This window comes from Equus asinus, chromosome 20, assembly GCF_041296235.1.
Source record: "Equus asinus isolate D_3611 breed Donkey chromosome 20, EquAss-T2T_v2, whole genome shotgun sequence".
Taxonomy (NCBI): Eukaryota; Metazoa; Chordata; class Mammalia; order Perissodactyla; family Equidae; genus Equus; species Equus asinus.
Window position 1 is genome coordinate 44365384 of NC_091809.1, and position 19534 is coordinate 44384917.

The following is a 19534-nucleotide window of genomic DNA, read 5'->3' on the forward strand; positions in this document are numbered from 1 at the left end:
AAAAAGAAAAATCATAGCCCTGAAAACCATGCAAAGTAGAGAAATACTTCTATAAGGACACTAACCTTCTGCCCTGGCTTAAACCTAACCAAAATAACGTGATTCCCTATCTACCCTAAAATAATTCCTCTAGTTGCAAATAAATTTTTCTTTATTTCCTGTCTTTTAAGGATTATGATATTTCTCCTGGAAGCTGATAACAGATATCATACTTTATATCATAAGTGAAGTAAAGATGCTCTATCAAATTTATGTAAATATTATCTTTTCATAAATTTTATTTTCTCTTTATAACAAAGGACATTTTTCCTGTTATAACAATGTTGTATTTGAAACCAACATAAAAAGATTGTTTCTTACTCAAAAGATAATTACCAAGGATTGTATTTTTGAAAGTGAAAAAAAACTAAATGTTTGTAATGCTTGCGAGTTTGGAGGGAAAGTCCTAAAAAGGTATTCTTAAAGGTGAGGAGTACTCCCAAGTTTCACTATAAAACATTCCTGGAAAAAAAGCAATAACTGTGGCGGCAGAGAGCAAATTAGTGAAAATGGAGTGTTACATATGTAACACATGCTAAACCTTCCGTACTGCATTTACCTTAGTGAAAGCACATTAGTATTTCTTCACCCTTGATTTTGCTATATGACCAAACTTTTTTAAGTTTCATCTCTTAAGAATTAGCTTCAGGGAAGGGTGTGGAGAAAGACTATGTGCAACCTCATAAAAACAGCTCATTTTTAAACTGCTGCCAGACATACATGTTCTATGAGTAAGACCCCAGATAATCCTTTAAGAAGCTTCTTGATTCTTAATGCACAATGCTGCCAGCAAGAGAAGCCTTAAGTTCCAAGTATGCTGGTTTCTTTCTTTTAGACTATTACCAGCAATGTCTCTTTTCTATGTTACACATTCTTTTACCTTAAAATTTTTGACAAGAGAAGAAAAATCCAATTAAGATGAGTCAAAATTTTATTCCATCAATTCTCTTGACCAAAACACGGCATCCTATTCTCAAGAATCATTCATTCAAAACTCATTTAAAGAGTGCCTTCGGTGTGTCAGGAATTATGGGAGACACAGACGAATATAAATACAAATAACTAGATATGAAGCAGGACGTCAAAGTGCAGATAACAAAAGTAGCTGGGCAAAATTAGGAAAGCCCTGAGAAGGAGGCAGTAGTTGAAATGCGCCGTGAGGGATGGGGAGGATCCTAAGAGGAAGTGATAGGAGGTAAACCATTTAAGGCAATGGGAATGGCATGGGTAAAGAATGAACTCCAAGACATATTTGGGAAACGAAAATCTGGAGGAGAGTCTGGTACCTTTAGGTGAATAGCAGTAAATTAAGGTAGAATGATAAACTGGAAACAAATTATGGCATATCTTAATAACTATTTGTACCTTGTTAACAAGTGAATGACCAAATCCTTACTTTAGTAATACTAATCTGACAGAATATAGAATGGAGAAAAGGAAGTGAATCAATGTGAGATCAAAGTGAGAGAAAGTTCTAAGTCTATTGAAATAGTCTACTGACAAGATGAAAAAGTGACCAAAGCAGTGGGATGGAACCAAAAAGCAAGGGATGAAAAATAATATGATGATAGAATCAATAGAACCTGGCAAAGAGTTGCCTACAGAGGATGAGGGAAAAAGAAGCCAAAGATAATTTTAAGAAAATAAGACTAGGTGAATGGAAGAGTGATAGTACCATTAAAAAAATCAGGGAAATCAAGAGGAAGACTGATTTCTAGGCATAAGGAACAATGATCAGTTCCAGATTGATTCTGAATTGAAGGATAGTTAGAGGGGAAAGTATTCAGCAAACAGCTAAAAATATGACTGGAAATAGGGAGAAATATCAGTGACAGAAACTTGGGTCATCCCTATAAGAGGGAAAAAGCAATCAACTAAAGAAAAGACAAGAAAATAACAAAGAGAAAAGAACCAGGTAGATGTCATACTATAGAAACTAAAGAAAGGGCATCAGGATTGCCAAATGGTTCAGAGGGAAGGTGAGAACTCAGAAAAAGTTCACAGATTTTCAAGTAGGATATCTGGGTTCGCCTTCCAGAAGCTCTGTGTGTTCAGACGTCAGATTTCAAGAGGTTAAGAAGTGAATGATTTATGAGAACACAGAAGGTTCATATTGTAGAATGTTCTTTGCAAGCTTGAAGAAGAAAACAGAGAATAATAACTTGGTGGGAGTAAGAATCAAATCAAGAACTTTTCTTTTTATAGATATGAGAAGCCTGAATAAGAAAAAGATATAAATTTTTTAAAAATACAGTCTGAAGTATCCAAACCAGGATATTTCAAGTACTAACAGTTCACTTCTGCTAGGGACTGAATGTTTGTGTCCCCCTGCCAAATTCACATGTTGAGTCCTAACCCCCAATGTGACAGTATTTGGAGATGGGGCCTTTTGGAAGTAATTAGGGTTAGATGACGTCATCAGAGTGGGGCCCTCGTGATGGGATTAGTGTCCTTATAAGAGAAGAGACACCAGAGAGCTTTTCCCTCTCTCTCTCTCTCCACGTGCTTGCACCAAAGAAACACCATGTGAGGTGAGCACAAAGCAAGAAGGTGGTGGTCTGCAAGCAGGAGAAAAGCTCTCACTGGAACACAACCATGCTGGAACCCTGATCTCATACTTCTAGCCTCCAAAACTGGGAAAATAAATTTCTGTTGTTTAAACCAAGTCTCTGGTGTTTTGTTATAGCAGTCCCAGGAGACTAAGACAGCTTCAATAAGACATGGCTTATTTTCTGGTACATAACACTATCAGCTGGAATCTCTTCACAAAACCAAGACAGAAGTCAGGAAGAAGCTGTAGTCTAAACCAAAATTCCCTTCCTAAACCTCTCATATCCCACAAAAACCCACAAAATTTCTCCATTACAATACAGCATGCACTGTCTAACGATGTTTCAGTCAACAACGGACCAGATATATAACAGTGGCTCCATAACATTAGTATCATGTAGGCTGGGTATGTAGTAGGCTATACCATCTAGGTTTGTGTAAGTATACTCCATAACGTTCACACAACAACGAAATCCCCTAACGATGCATTTCTCAGAATGTATCCCCGTTAAGTGATGCATGACTGTATTAGTGAGAAAAATGGAAAATTAAGTATCATTAAAATTGCAGATCAGAAAATATATCTGTACATGATCAATAGACTCCAAAAGGTAGAGAGGGAAAAATAAGGGGAAATGGAATAAATATCGACCTATTGCACCAGGCAGAAACTTAACAAAAGATGTAAATACAAAATGAACACTTGGTTTCCTTTTAAAATGAACAAAGTAAATCTCACAAAATAGCTCTAAAAATGCCTATAAGTTTAAAATAAATAATTCATAAGTGAATAAGTAGTATTTGCGTTAAGTACCCAACTAATGAATTATACCCCAAGAGAAAATAATACAAAATCTCACAAGTTAAAGTGGGCTTGTTAAGAGACCCTACACTAAAGCAATTTCACCAGTTGCTATGACCCTGTTCGGTCATATTCCAGTATTTCCAAGCTTTCCTTGACTCCCTAGAGATTCTTTTTCACCCATGCACACAGTCTGAAGAAGTCTATTCACAAAGGTGATAAAATATTTGTAATGTCAAACAGATTTACGTTAGCATGTTAACTCTGTTCTGATCAACTCATCCCTCTGATAAGTGCTTTTGAGGACTCACAGCTCAGTTTCTTCCCAAAAAGGTATTTCAAGGGTTCTCAAGAAACACACACACAGAGCAGCCACACCTTACTTCCCCATTACCACTTAAAATGTTTCTGTTACTACCAAGCCAATGGCATGTCTGAACTAGTGTTAATATTCCTATCACTGGTAAGAAAAATATTAGTATAATATTTCTAGTCATGGATTCCTAGGTTGTTACTCCTCATCCAAAGCAAACAGCAAGCTTTTGCATACACAACACAGATCTAGGAAAATGGTAGGGGAGATGAAATACAACATTGCAAAGGCTACTGGAAAAGAATGGAGCTATAAAGATAGTGTTCACATTCCTAAGGAGATAATAAACCATAGGAAGCCCTTTATATAGAACAGAAAGACAGAGTCTTGAGAAATTCAGCAGCTACTTCTTACTTATGAGGAACAAAATACTTTGGAAAGATGAAAAAGCATAAACTTGACATTCCATATGGCATGGTATACATTTCCTGCTGCACTACTGTAAAAGGTTTACCTACACAGAAAAAGCACTGGTCACGAAAACCCAAGCAAAAACCTACGGGTATGTATCCAACACAGAAACATTAACTGGTTTAAAACCAAACACTGAGGCCTCATAATATGAAAGAGTATCTGACATGGACTCAAGTGTCAGGAGATATAAATTATAAAATGTCTTAAAAGGAGAAGCAGAATTTTCATTTTTTTTTTTTTTTTCTTTCATGTATGTCAAGCTAGGAAACAGCTGCCCTGCGGAAACTTCCACTTGATAGATTTTGGACTCTATCAGAGAAGACCTGGCTTTCCTTTGAGGCCAAATTTGGAATCCTTTTAAAAGGAACTAAGTTATGAGTCTTTCAGAGATTGTTTTAAAAGTCTTGGTTCCAGGCAGTGCTTTTCCTATTCACTTGTCTCAAAAAACTAATTAGATGCCAAAACAAGGGAAGAAGACAGGTAAAACTATGCAAAGAAAAGGAAAAATATGTATGAACTTCAAAACATGGTTTGTATTATCTTTGGAAGACAGGACACAGTCTGAAAATTATCAGTGTTTGAATCATCTGTTGCAAAAGTTGATCATTCAGGTTAAACCTGCTCTTTGTGAAGATTATTTTTAAAAGGTACCATTTTGAAATTTTCCCATTCAGAATAAGCTTTAGGGAAACATGAAAGGCATAGGCAAATTCTTCAAGCTACAAAAATAAAATACTTAAGGTATTTTTGCTGTTGTGGACAAATTATACAAGAACAGCATTTCCAGATGAAGAGTTAATTAAAAATAAAGAAACAAATAAAAAATAAATAAAAATTCCAAAGAACTGCTAACATATCTAAATTACACAGAATTATACTTAGAGGAAAAGACTGGTAGCATTGATGAAATTCTTCATGATCGAAACTCCACAAACGGGACTTGGGAAGAAGATGCCAAGAATTCAAAGCCCATCTATGTTATTTGGAGGAACCTGACCCAAAGGTATTAGAGATAATCACTTTCCTAACAAAAACAAGATGAAAGAGAAGATGGGTAATGTGGCCTATTCTTACTCTACAATGTTAGTTTCTAGCAACCTTAAGCTTCCACATCACAGCCACATTAAAACCCCAGGCTCCCTTTCCCTGCAGTAGATCATGCCATGCAGAGCAGACACAAGGAAGGCTTCAGTTATTTCAAAAAAAAAAAAAAAGGAAACAGCATGAAGCAAGCTCCAAGGTGCAAGGCTGAATCGGCTACATTAGCTTACCATATATCTCGGATCTACTCTCCTCTGAACTAGACTTTGTCTTCTTGGAGGAGCTATCTGCACAAGAGCGGGAGAAAAGGAGAGAGATATAGAAAATATGGAGACCAATGTAAGGGGAAAACTTCATGGGGGAGAAAAGAATGAATCATGATCAAGTTAAACCGTGCAAACACAAAGTATGAACATCACAGGTGATAGCACTTGGAATAGTCACAAACAGCACAGGTAATGACATATTTTAAAGATTTATCGAAGAAAAGACAGTGCAATAAAAATATGCTCAAACAAAACACATGAATAGTCTACCAAATATATTATCTGACAACTGTAGAAATGACAAAAACACTAAAAGCTGTAATAATCTCATTATAAAGCATTGCATACTACTTTGCTAAATCTTGTTGTCTGGAAATGGGCATATCACAGATTAACAATACAGAATAAGTCAATCTAACAACACTACAATAATTTTATGAACAGAGGGCAGAAACTTGTAACCCTCAATAGCAAGACAATAACTAATCATATAAGTGAACGCCTCTAAGCTCCATGATCTCAAAATTAGGTAAGAATATCTCTTAATGTAGATCCAGAAGTTACCTATTACATACTCCCACCACCAAAACCTTCTAAATTGATGCTTGGAATTTTATTTTTACTAACTGCCCAAGATGTAAGTAAATTATTAGCTATTTACTTCCTATTCTTCCCTTCCTAGATAATACTTAGAATACTTTTTCAAAATAAAAGAGCAAGTTTATTAAAAGTATAAAACATCTTAATTAGATACAAAAATATACTTCCTATTAAAAACTTAAAATTTTATTTCTAAATGAAAATACCTAAAAATAGATACATTACATTTATGTATCTAAGACCTTAGCATTTACTTACTTTACCTTTTGTCAGAGGAACATACGACCAAATAAAACAGTGTGCACAAAGAACACACATCAGTTTCAAATGACAAAAGAAGAATTATCAAGCAATTTTTATAAATTAAACACTGAGTGAGTTTACAAGGAGAAAGCAAAAACCTAAATTTTATAAGAGGAGTTCAATCTATATGTACAAAATTAAAAATGTAAATGGCCAAAAGTCCAGTAACATGAAAACTCTAGGAAAGATCAATAGCACTGAGGTTGAAAGACAGCTCTTTGAGTTCTGAATACTTTTTGACAGAAGAAAATGGGATTTGTATTCATCTGCTTACTCTAAAATCAGACAATCATTAATTTTTCAAGTTGTATTTTATCTAGTACTCCAATTTACCACGATCACAGATGAATTTTTAAATGACTACAGAAATTTGTAGTTGTTATGGCCTTGATTTTATGACATAGTACTGTTCATACCATGACTTATCTCAATACTAAGTCCTTGGTCTGACCAAAATTTCCAATTACGATATAATAACTATTTCTATTATCATCATTATTTTTAAATATAATACAGTCTTACAATGATGCTTCCATAGTGGAATCCATAGTGTTGAAAATTAAAAATGCTTGCATTGCTCCTGAATGTAAAGGTTTTATATTATACAATTGAAGAGGAAGGAGAGTCCTAAACAGATCAAGTGGCTACTCCTGGGTGTTTCAGTAGTTACGCAGCTTAAGCCATATTATTCTGAACTTCATGACTCTCAATATTCTTTGGAAGAACAAACAATGTTTTACCTGTGGGGTCAAAATCATGTGATGCACTGCGCTCAACTTTCTGCTTCTTATCTGTTGGTGACTCTCGATTCAAAATACTTCCATGCCTAAATTAAATCAAAGCAATCAAATATTACTACAAAAAATTCATTAGAATAAAAGCTTAATTTAAAAATCCAAAGTGTTTCTTACAAAGAGAAACCAAGAAATCAGTTCACCTTACACAGTCTCATAAACCTCTCTATATTTTTCAAAAATTCAGTCTATGCTATGTATAATAAACACAAAGGCTAATTACTTGGTTATAAAAAGTGCTTAAAAATAATAAAAGTAGTAATTAGCACTAAAGTCTGTTTTATTCTTAGAAATAATTACTTAAATTCTTTCAGTGGTTTTCATAGGTTAATCACTATTAGTTCCATTTAACAGATAAGAAAACAGTGCCTAAAAGTTATGTAAACACATTCCCCAATCCTACATACACTACAGTCAGGTTCAAAATCACTGTGTAAATACTGGACGAATGAGAACAGTTTAAAAAAAATCTTCCTGCCTATAGTTCTAGCCACAGAAGTCTAAGCCAGGCCCAGATGACACTAGAATTACTATTTTTGCTATGACTGACCAATTACATTGATCAGATAATGGCTGGGCAGCAAATAAAACAATAACTACAATACATACAATACTAATTAATTGAAATGCCAAGATTAGCATTGGTATCTTGGACTATGCTGTCACTAAAAATGATGAAAGTACTATAACAATTTGGAATGACATACTACCTACACTTTAAATAATATTTACGACAATTAGCATGTGAGAGAAAAGAGCTGTTGAAGAGCAAGTACTGAGGAAGAGGCATCTAATCCCAGGAAATAAATAAATATGAAGATACAGATATAGGCACAGACATACTTGAACATTTGGATTTTCTCTTTACTGTCTTAAAGTAATTAAGACTGATCCAGTTTTCCAAAGTTCATTAACAAAGGCAGTTATAATTACCCAAGTAATAAAATACATCAAAAACTGGCAATCCATTTACACTTCCCAAGCTACTAACAACTGAAAACAGTCACAATAGATTTGAAAATTAAATCTCTTCATAGGGAGTGACCTTAAGTATCAATTTGAACAAACTTTTAAAATGCTTATATTAAAAACACTGAAAATGTTATCAAAACAATGCCGTCTTCCAGAAAAAATATGCAACACCTGTTATATTTTAAATTTGTAAAACATTTTGAAATTTTAAACCTCTTAAACCCACATTTTCAAAAACCACAAAAATCCACCATAATTTTGAAGGAATGCTTCTAATTAAAATTTAACCTAAAGTGCAACTGAACAACTTACCTTATAGGTTTTTTGAGGGGAAACCTGAAACAAAGAAAAAAAAAGGACAGATGTAGTTATTTCACTTGTAATATTGTTATTAAATTTATTCACTCTACTAAACAGAGTAAGGGATTTAAATCTTATGCTAACTTTCCCAAAGCAAGATTCAACAAAGAAGTGGAGTAAGAAGCTGGATACCAGTTTTTAATATCTTAACTACTTTCTTAAATCTTAAATTACAGGTGCATTTACCATCAGCTGTCCTTGAATACGGGTTCTCTTTTTAAAAATACAAATAATAACAACAATAGCTAAACTTATTGAGGGCTTACTAGATGCTAAGCACTATTCTAAACTGTTCACATGTATTATCTCATTTAATCCTAAAAAATAACTATGAAGAGGGGCTGGCCCTGTAGCATAGTGGTTGAGTTCTGTGTGCTCCACTTTGGCAGCCCAGGTTTGCAGGTTCGGATCCTAGGTGCAGACCTACACCACTCGTCAGCCATGCCGTGGTGGTGACCCACATACAAAAGAGAGGAAGACTGGCACAGATGTTGGTTCAGGGCTAATCTTCAAGTAAAAAAAAAAAAAAACTGAGGCAAATATTTTGCCATCAAATTACAGTTTCCCTAGCAAAGAAAGTCCCTTCCTGTCCATCACTTCTCTCCACCCCCCAAAATACATGGGTGCTGATTACCACACTCATTGAGCTGTGCCTTCCCTTTGATCAGGATCAAATCATGATTCTCAATTATTTACGTTTACCTTTAATAACAAACCTAGAAAAAATACTATTGGAGTACTATTAATTTTTTAAAATATATTTCAAAAGTAGAACACAAAGGGTCCTTTTTTCATTTTTCAGTTCTGTAAGGTAAAAGAACTACAGCATTTCCTCCTGGTTGTCTTTTTAATAAGAAATATTACTGAAAGCTTCTTGACAAGAGTTTGATGCTATACATAAATGCTAATCTAAGTCTAAAAGAATATTCTCAAATTTCCTCCCATTCCTCTTTCCATTTCTGTCCTTTTTAGAAATCTCAACGTATGGCATTTTATGTAAAGATTATTTAGTCTAGGTAATATGAACAAGGCTTATTAGGAATATCAGTAAAATTGGATGTTTTACAAAAGGCTATTAGGGGGCCGCCCCCATGGCTTAGTGGTTAAGTCAGTGCTCTCTGTTTCAGCGGGCCCGGGATCGCAGATTCGGATCCCAGGTGCAGACCTATACTGCCTGCCAGCCATGCTGTGGCAGTGAGCCACATACAAAACAGAGGAAGACTGGCACAGATGTTAGCTCAGGGCTACTTCTCCTCAAACAAAAAAGGAGGAGGACAGGCAACAGATGTTAGATCAGGGTGAAGCTTCCTCAGAAAAAAACAAAACAAAAACAAAACAAAACAAAAAGGCTATTAGTAAAGATAGTAAGACATAAACATAAAACAATGATACTTGGATGACTATTTTATTTGGTATGGAGGTACTTCAGTTGGAAAAAAAATTCGTAAGTACAAGTTTAATTACAATTTCCTTTAACTCCCCATATAAATCAATATTGATCCAAAGAAAAAGACAAAGAATCCAAAAACTTCCCTAATGAAGGATAGCATATTAACTCACAAGAAAGTCAGAGTTAACAAGGAAAGAGCATTCTGAGATAGGAGAGCACCACTCTAGAGAATACACTGATTACAGAAGATTACCAAATCTTCAGAAATAAGAGTTCCTACGTAGTCCATCCTCACTGGTTGGAGGGGGTGGGAATGCTTTTGAATTTACAGATGAATATAAAAGTTGGCAGAAAATAATTCCCGACTGAGTTTCTGCAAAGGATAATACCTCCAGTTAGAACTTTGGACACTCTGCCTGATAGCCATTATGAAACTCCTACCCCAAAACAATGCTGCTTGCGTCAGGGACTGCACAGCCAGGGAGATTCTGGGAAAGAATCCCGGAAGTTCCCAGACTACTGATTGTAATCAGTTTCCTGAGCTATTTTTTCTTACAAAGGAATGGAAAAGGAGGGGAAAGAAGAGGACAAAAATGGAATGAGAAGATGAAGAATAAGGACTACCATGTAGTATAATTTGCTTGTCATAATCTACTTATTACATTAATAAAGTACAGATAAAGAACTTTTCTCAAAAATTTTTTAATCACAATACTTTTTCTCTAATCATGAAATTCCACTTTAAAGTATGTGATAAAACATGTATGTACAGATGTATGTGTAGTCCCATATATACATAAGTAACAATGTGAAAGGCTTTCCTAGCTATTTCATTTGTTCCCTTTGCTCCAGCTAAGAAAATCACCAAGAGAGTCCCAGTTTTGTAAAAATCTTACCATCTGCTGGATATTGAGATGGAGATTTAATCAGAGCTGGAAATAGGAAGCTAGAATCCCAAAGAAAAGCCTGGGACTAGAGTTATAGAATCATCAGCCTATTGATGGGCACTGAAATTTAAAACAGCATATAAAGAGAAAACACCAAGAATCAAATCCTGGGAGAAAAAAATAGCTTCTGAACGACTTGAGAATGGATGTGAAGGAGATGAAGAAATGAGGGTGACAAAGAGGAGATAAAAACGAGATAAAGAAAGTCAGTCAGAAAAGAGAAACAGCTGTGCCAGGGGCCAAGGAAGAGATCATCAACACTATGAAACACTATGCTGCAGAAAGGCAGGTCTGGAGGCTAAAAAGTGGCCATATTCTAAGCAACAAATTAGCCCACCACTAGGCTGATGAGACAATTCTGATGTACACAATCTTATATTTTCAAGTCGCTGTCCATTGTGGAGTCCAATCATAAAATCGTGACAATCTTCTTTGGTCAGATATTTATGTAGAACAGCAGAGCTGAATGCTGACATAATGTTAATGTACCTAATCGAACCATCTCTGGGGCTTTTGAAAATATCATATTGAACACTTGGACATGATGAACATGTTAGTGCATATTTATTTGCATATGTATTTTTCTAGATATAAGACAAAGTCAAAGTACCAATGTGAAGAATCATAATAAATAAAGGAAAAGGTTATCAGGAATTTGAGCCATTGGGATAAAGTGACTAGATGCCTCACTTTTGATTACTAAGCACACTTGCATGCCAGAAATCCTAACCAAGGGCCTTAAATGCCACAATACATCTACTCACTCGACTCAGGATACCTTTTCCTTGTTAGTTCTGAGCTCTAATATTAAAGCCCATCTAATAGAGGCCTCGTCCATTTTTTTATTTTCACACTCCTCCCAGTATGTCATTACAGCGTACAGGGAAATGTGATTTGGTAATTAAAAAACTCTAACCCAATAAATAATATATACTAGAGTAAAACTTCCATTTTTAGCCAGGTTTAACTAGTCTACAATATATATACACACACATGATTTTACAATGGGGATATCCCTTTAAGACTGCTAAAGAGAATTTCTTCTGGATTAAAAAAAAATTGCAAAGGACCGTCAAAGTTTTGTGTTATCACGTACTTGCTTATAATGAATAGCCTACTAGAAATCATATTTTCCTTTTACTGATTTTGGTGAGAAAAGAGCTAGCCTTTGACACTACTCCAGTGAGAAGTGTTCTGAAAGAAGAACAGGAATATCACACAAACTTTAGCATCGACCCTCTCTCTCCTCCAAGGTATTAGATATTTTTTCCTTGGGTGTAGTTATAATGAGGAATTTGAGAATCTAGATGGTTCTTAATAAGGGATGATTGAAATGAAGGGGAGGAAGTTAAGGAAATTTTACTTACATTGGATAGTGGTCAAGCTTTCATTAGTAGTCAAACAATGTTAGCTACTAAATTTAGAATTCTCAAAAGTTCCATTGTAAGATACATCCTCATTTTAGCAAAGTTAAAATGCAGGGGGAAGAAAATGTGCATCTTGGAATCAATGAAATATAGTACTACTTTATTGGAATCCACTCCAGTGAGGAGAGTTACTAGACAAAGAACTCTGGAAAATAGATAACAATTAAGATAATACTAAGGCTCAACCCTCATAAAATGATAAACATCAGTGCAAAAAAATATACTATTCCAATATTGTTATAGTCAATGAAAATTAGACGTGATTTCAAGGCCTTAAGGGAAGGGAGTCCTCAGAAAAAATATAACTAGGTTCATATTCTAGTTTCACAATTTAAAAGGTGCTTGAACCTGGGCAAGTTGTTTAACCTCTCTAAGCATCATCTGTAAAATAGTGATAATACTAGTACCTAGTAACTAATTCACAAATTATTTTGAGGATTAAATTAGAAAATGAGAAACATTAAATGAGAAGTAATGCCTAGCACACAGTAAGCACTTGATTATTATTAGCTATTAGAAAAAATAAAATCTGAACTTTAGTGGCATGACTTCAAATTAAATTTAGAGAAAAGAAAAATAAACTTAAAGACTAACAATATTCAAATAGGTTTTCAACTCAGTAAAATCCACAGAAATGCATAATTCACAGCAAGTGATGAAACCATAGATTTAACTTGCCAAGTAATATATAAAATTAACGTCAATACTCAAGTTAACAAACTTCCCAGATGCTACAGGGTAAGAAAAATGATCAGGTTACAACCAAAACTTTTAATTTTCCTGGCAAGCAGGGCTAGTGATTTTTTTTCAAAACCTAGTGAAATTGTGTTGACCGTCCCTGCCACTTAGCAAAAAACACTAGTCATAAATCCTTTCACCACCTACAATTGATAACTGGTCTAGCTTAGAGTCACCAAAAGAACTAAAAGTTATGGAAGTAGCTAAAGGAAAATCTGATTATCTACCATTGTATTTTTTTATTAGCATATAGATCCAAAGCATAAAACGTTGTTAGCAGAGCTGGCAATAAAGCATTAGTTCTATCAGAAAGGCTCTAAAGGAGAAGCTACAGCTGACAGGATGACTCATGGAGAATTTTTCATGATGTTATTGGTTTGAAACCTCTGGACCTTGCAATACAAACCACAGAAGGACAAGGACCAAGAGCTCAGTTCTGGTGTAAAATCCAAAAATGATTCAATAGAATGTCACGTAAGATCTCAAATTAACTTCTTAAATACAGCTTAATATACTGCCATTTTTACTGAACTTAAACACATGACAGACCCTTAGTAAATGTGTCTTATTTCCTGGACATACTTTGACAAATCAAATAGTAAATTCTAAATTACTTTAAATCCCTCTGCCAGAACTAGTATTAATTGGATATTGGTTGTTTCTGAATTGGGAAAAGTAGTTCACAATAAAAATAACAGCTTATTAAAGGCTTTCATTTCCTTATCAACAATCTGGAACATTACCATTTTTGTCAATATTTCCTGTAAGGTTTCTAAATAACTTTCCTTTGAGATAATGAATATCATTAACTTAGGCAGTGTCTTTTTAGACTTCAAACTATTCACTTCAAAAAAATCAAGTAAAGACAACTGCCAGAAAAAAGTATGAGACCTTCACACTACTTAAGTATCCTCATTCCATTTAACAGCTTTCACACCACCAAATCCATGCTTACTAGAAGAGATGTTAATATCATTAAACAAATATAAGCAATAAACTGGACTCTATAGAATAATCTATGATTTATAAAATAGGGACAACACATGATTTTCATTTCATAGGGATTTAAACCTTAATTTTGCTCCACAAATCAGTATTTCAAGATATGTTTGTGAAAATAATAAAAATAAGAGGGGAAAAAAAAGAAGTCCTCTTAATCTGGGATGGGCATGTTTCCCAACAAGGTTTTAAATAAAATACATTAAGGTTAAACGTTCACATTTTGCAAACTAATGTGAAAACTGTGCAAAATTTGTTATGACAAGCTGCTTTCTGAAAATCTGCCAAAAGACACAACTGTGCTTTTGAAAAGTAGAAAGTCTCACTTAACTTTTAAGCTTTTGCATTAAGGTGTGACTGAGACAAGCTCCAGCATTAATCTGAGCTTGAGAATTTTATTAAAATGTAAAATTAAAATATAAAATAATATGTCAATTAACACTATATTGTCTGATATAAAAAAAGTTCTACTCAATTTAAATTCTTATGTATCACTTTAAATCACATGTATGATATATTTGTAGTTTGCATTAATTAAAGCATCCATTAAAAAAATAGCATTCTGTAGCAAAGAATACTGATTCAACAAGAAAACAAATAAGAATCTTCCTAAACATTTCTTACCAAGTGCCAATACAACTACAGGAATAGGCCTCTTTTATTTCTAAAATCCTGAGAGAAGGAAAAACAACTAAAACTAAATGAGCTCCAGGATCACAGACTATTATTTATGATCTCTGCTCACCTTCACGTGTTGTACTGGGATGCACTCATTCCTTGAGTACAAAGACGGCTAATCACCACTATTTCTACACCACAAAGCTAGACAGACAAGGATTTGCCCAAAAGTCAGAGTACAAGGAAACACACAGAATCAGAAAAATATAAACTTATTTCCTATATACTCTAAAAATGTTCATAATTTCCTTGAACTAAACCAACACAGGTCTATTTTTTCTGAAGCAATAAAAACCTCATATGCTTTCTGGGAAGAACTCTGAGGGAATAAAGATTGAGCATATTCCATGTTTTCTACTTACAATTTTTAAAAATTAAATAAGACATCCATTATGGGTATTTTGATTACATACCCTTAAATTTATGTAAGTTATATTCTCTAGCTGGTGAAATATTTCTACTAATAAAATTTAGAGGCCATATGAATATAAAATATAGGTAAAGATAAGACTATTAACAAAACTCATCACAGCCAATATGATTACAATTAAAGCATCTATATAATACTTTCCTCATCCATAAATGTTTTATTTTCTTCTGAGGAAGCTCTTTTTCATTAAAAATACTTTTACTGGTTATATATTTAATGAATGCTTTAATGAAATTCTTGGTTTTAAACCGAAGAGATTTCTCTTCACAAATGCTTTGGTTCTGGCATCAAGTATTAACAATTCCTCTTAGCTATCCACTTAGTTTATCATGAAACCACACTTTCTGCTGCCAAATCTGAAAACTCCAAACTTTCAAACCACCACAAAGAAAAAAAGACCTATGGTTTTGTGGGGAAAAGATGAGAAAATTAGGTACATGCATGCCATGTCACACTGATTTCTATAACAGTTTTTTTTTTGACCCAAAGCCAAGGAATTAGAGCTGGGTGTACTCTTATCAGTAACATAGGCTCACCACCGCACTGAGTTTGGAAAGTCGAAAGGAAGGGGTATTTCAATTATTTTGACATTCCTCTTATAACATCCCAGAATTGGGAATCACTGCTTTACAAAGTTCAGTTCATTTTGAATTCACTGACATTCAGTTCTATTTTCTCCCTTACAGGCTAATAATGTGACTTATCCTAACATACTTAACACATAAGACTACTGCTGTTATTAATTTCTAAATAAATTTGTTGGTAACATTATTTTCATGACATTTTTAAGATAATTCTTTCCCTCAAGGGACTGAGGAATGAGATTATCATCTTTCCAAAACTGTAGTTTCCTATTAAGCAACAGTTTTCTATTTTTTAATATGAAGGAATGTCTTTCATTATTCTCAAAGATATACATGTACAAAACGTAAAAAATTAAAAAGACAAAAGAGAAAACAAAAATCATCCATCATATCAATACCCAGCATTTTCATGAATATTTCCCCTATCTTTTCTCAAGACAGAGATAGATTTCTGAAATTTGTATATAGTATAAATACAGTATATAAAATTTCTTTTTATAAAAAAGCATACTGGACATATTATTTGGTTACTTTAACTTAATAAAACATCACCATAATTTTATATCACTAAATATTTTACTACAGCACTGGTTTTAAACTGTGCTGCATAAAATTCTAAGGGTTCAAAAGAGGTCCCCTCAGAGAGCAGAAGTAGGCAGACGGGGCCCAGGTTCCCCATATATCAGAGCTGCTTATTAGCTTTTACTTATTTTATATATTGAACTTCCAAACAGGATAAAAATTTGAAAAACAGAGGTCTAAATAATTCTGGATAGCTGCAAAATACTTTGTGATATGGCTATTTAAGTAATTTAACCAATTCCCTTTTGTAAATATTTAGGCTACATCCCGTTTTTCAGTATAATAAACAATGTTCTAACAAAATATCCTCGTAATTCAAGTTATGCACTCCTTCTTGATTTTTTCCTTACGATGAATTTATCTACAGTAAGGAATCCATGCGGGAGTTTGGACTAGAAGTAAAGAGGATTTTGTGCGTGTCCTAGGTAAACAGAAAAGAGAGGACGTACCAGTCCCCTAGCTGAATCCCATGGACTCATGCAAATACACAGCAGCAAGAACTGAAGAAGCTGTTTTGGGAACACACCTTGTAAGACAAAGGGCCAGGGTAACAATCCTTGGGTGCCCGAGTGTGGCACAAGATAGGCGAGAGAGACTACTTCTGCTAAAAGTAAAAACAGACAAAATAGGAAAAAAAAAAAACAGACAAAATAGGAATCTACATAATAGCAGTTAGAAGTATATTATCCACAAACTGAATAAATGCCAAAAAGCTACAAATTCATAATATTTTCAAATGAATTTGTATTTTATTAATAACAACACTATCATTACATTTGAAGAAAAGTAAACATAGATGTGGAAGATGCATTACCTACCTACGCGGTATGGGAACTGCACTAAGTACATACCAAGATTCTCAGTTCCCCTGCATTAAACATGAAAGCAATCCCTAAACTGGGAACCATTACATTTGTTATGGGTTGAACTGCATCCCCAAAAATGATATGTTGAAGTCCAAACTCCAGGTACCTGTGAATGTAACCTCATTTGGAAATGGGGTCTTTGCACACACTTTTGGTGCCACATCTAAGAAAATTTTGCCTAATCCAAAGTCACAAAGATTTTCTGCTACATCTTCTTCCAGAAGTTTAACGATTTTCAATTTTATTTTTTAAAGTCTACGACATATTTTGCATATTACGACAATTTTTGTATAGGGTGTGAGGTATGGATAGAAGAGTTTTCTGTTGGTGGTTTTATTTTGGCGTATGGATATGTCATTGTTCCAGCATCTTTTGTTGAAAAGATCATCCTTTCTCTACTGAATTGCCTTTGCACTTTTGTTGAAAATCAGTTGTCCATATGTATGTATGTGGGCCTATTTCTGGAATACCAAAGGGGGGAAGAGCCCTTCTCATCACATTATCAGGGGATATACAATATCAACATTATTTATCACTAGTAACATTAACATTGGTCATTTGTTTAAGGCAGTGTTTGCCAGAATTCTCCCTATAAAGTTACTTTTTTTTCCCTTTTCTATTCTCTGCTCTTAAGAAGCAAGTCACTAAATTCAACCCACACTAAGAGTTGGGAAGATTAGGCTCCATCTCCTGGAGAAGGGAAAATGTACATATACTATTTGGAATTCTTCCATAAGGAGGATTTGTGTCTTCTCGTCCACTTATTTATGCAATCATTTATATCAGTATGAACTCCTATGTATTTATTTTATACTTTGAGTTCTAATCCAATACTACATTATTTATTTTCTTGCTCAAATTTTCCGCGTAAGCCATTGATAGTTCTTCCAGGTTGGCAGCTATGTCCCTTAGACATGCCCCACCCTCTTGTTTTTTGAGCACTTCCTTGTTTCTGGTACATTTACAAGGTGCTCTAGGCTCATCATGTATTTTCCCTACTCCAGCCCTAGAATCAACCATTTCCCCAAGGAGCGATTTTACTAGAAAACTGTATTCAAAAACCAAGATCTGGGCACTGGGGGTGCTTGCTGCTACTGAAATGTCACTGCTTCTATGGACTCTCAGTAGACAGAACTAGGACATTTATGTGCGTATACTAACTAATGTATATGCACACGTCTATAACTGTTTCTGTATCTATCCATCTGTGTATATTAAGCTAAACATGAGTTCACACTGATGTCTCTGATTCTAATCCAGTACCACATGGTTCATTCATCTTCCCTCCCTGCTTAACTCCCCTATCTGAGAGTGAGAAATGTAGATCCCACCAACTCTGTACTCCCAGGACAAACTCCTTGATGATGATGTATTGTTCTTTTTATATGTCTCTCTCTACATATATATGTATATATACACCCACAAATACATATACACACATATACAAAAATATATGTATTTTATAAGTTCCTATTTATATATACAATATATAGTTATATACACTTTAACCTATTATATACTTATATATTGCTGGGATTTATAAAATTGCAAACCATATTTCACCTAAATTGTAAAATTTATTGGCGTAAAGATATTCATAATATTCTCTTATCATCCTTTAATATCCATAGAATCTGCAGTGATGTCACCTCTTTCATTCCTGAGATGGGTAATGTTTGTCTTCTCTCTTTTATTCCTAATCAGCTAGAGATTGAACAATTTTATTGATATTCTCAAAGGAACCAGCTTTGATTTTGATTTTCCCTATTGTTTTTCTGTTTCTATTTCATTGACTCCTACTCTGACCTTTATTATTTCTTTCCTTCTGCTTACCTTGGTTTTAATTTACTTTTCTTTTTCTAGTTTCTTAAAATGGAAGTTGATGTCATTGACTTTAGACTTCTCCTTTTTTCTAATAGATATTTAATACTATAACTTTCTAAGTAATGCTTTAGTGGTACCTCACAAATTGATACGTTGTTTTCATTTTTATTCAGCACAAAATAATTTCCCATTTCCCTTTTGAATTCTTCTTTGACTCATGGGTTATTTAGAATTGTGTTATTTAACTTCCAAATATTTAGGGATTTTCCAGAGATCTTTCTTTTATTGATTTCTAATTTAATTCCACTGTGGTCAGAGAACATACTTTATAAGATATGAATCCTTTTAATTTATTGAAAGTTAATTTATGGCTCAGGATATGGTCTAGTTCAGTAAATGCTCCATGTGCACTTGCAAAAAAAAAAGTGTATTATGTTGTTGGCTAGAATGTTCTATAAAAGCAATTAGATCAAATTGGTCAATAGTGTTAAGTATTTTCCATATCCTTGGTGATTTCTGTCTACTTCTTTCACTTATTGAGGAATATTAAAATCA

At 34.0% G+C, this 19534-nt stretch overlaps 1 protein-coding gene across 5 annotated transcripts in view; it reads right to left on the minus strand.

The window, feature by feature from the left end:
• ARHGEF12 (Rho guanine nucleotide exchange factor 12) overlaps positions 1–19534 on the minus strand; it is a 140228-nt gene that overhangs the window by 65814 nt on the left and 54880 nt on the right. For 3 of the 5 annotated variants that reach the window (XM_044751665.2, XM_070490066.1, XM_070490067.1), the window contains 3 exons: positions 8467–8490; positions 7129–7214; positions 5450–5506 (listed from right to left, as the gene is read on the minus strand). In XM_044751665.2, coding sequence (XP_044607600.2) covers positions 5450–5506; positions 7129–7214; positions 8467–8490 — 167 coding nt within the window. Of the gene's footprint in view, positions 1–5449; positions 5507–7128; positions 7215–8466; positions 8491–19534 lie in introns of those variants that run through there. The other 2 variants (XM_044751668.2, XM_044751666.2) reach the window with 1 other exon arrangement.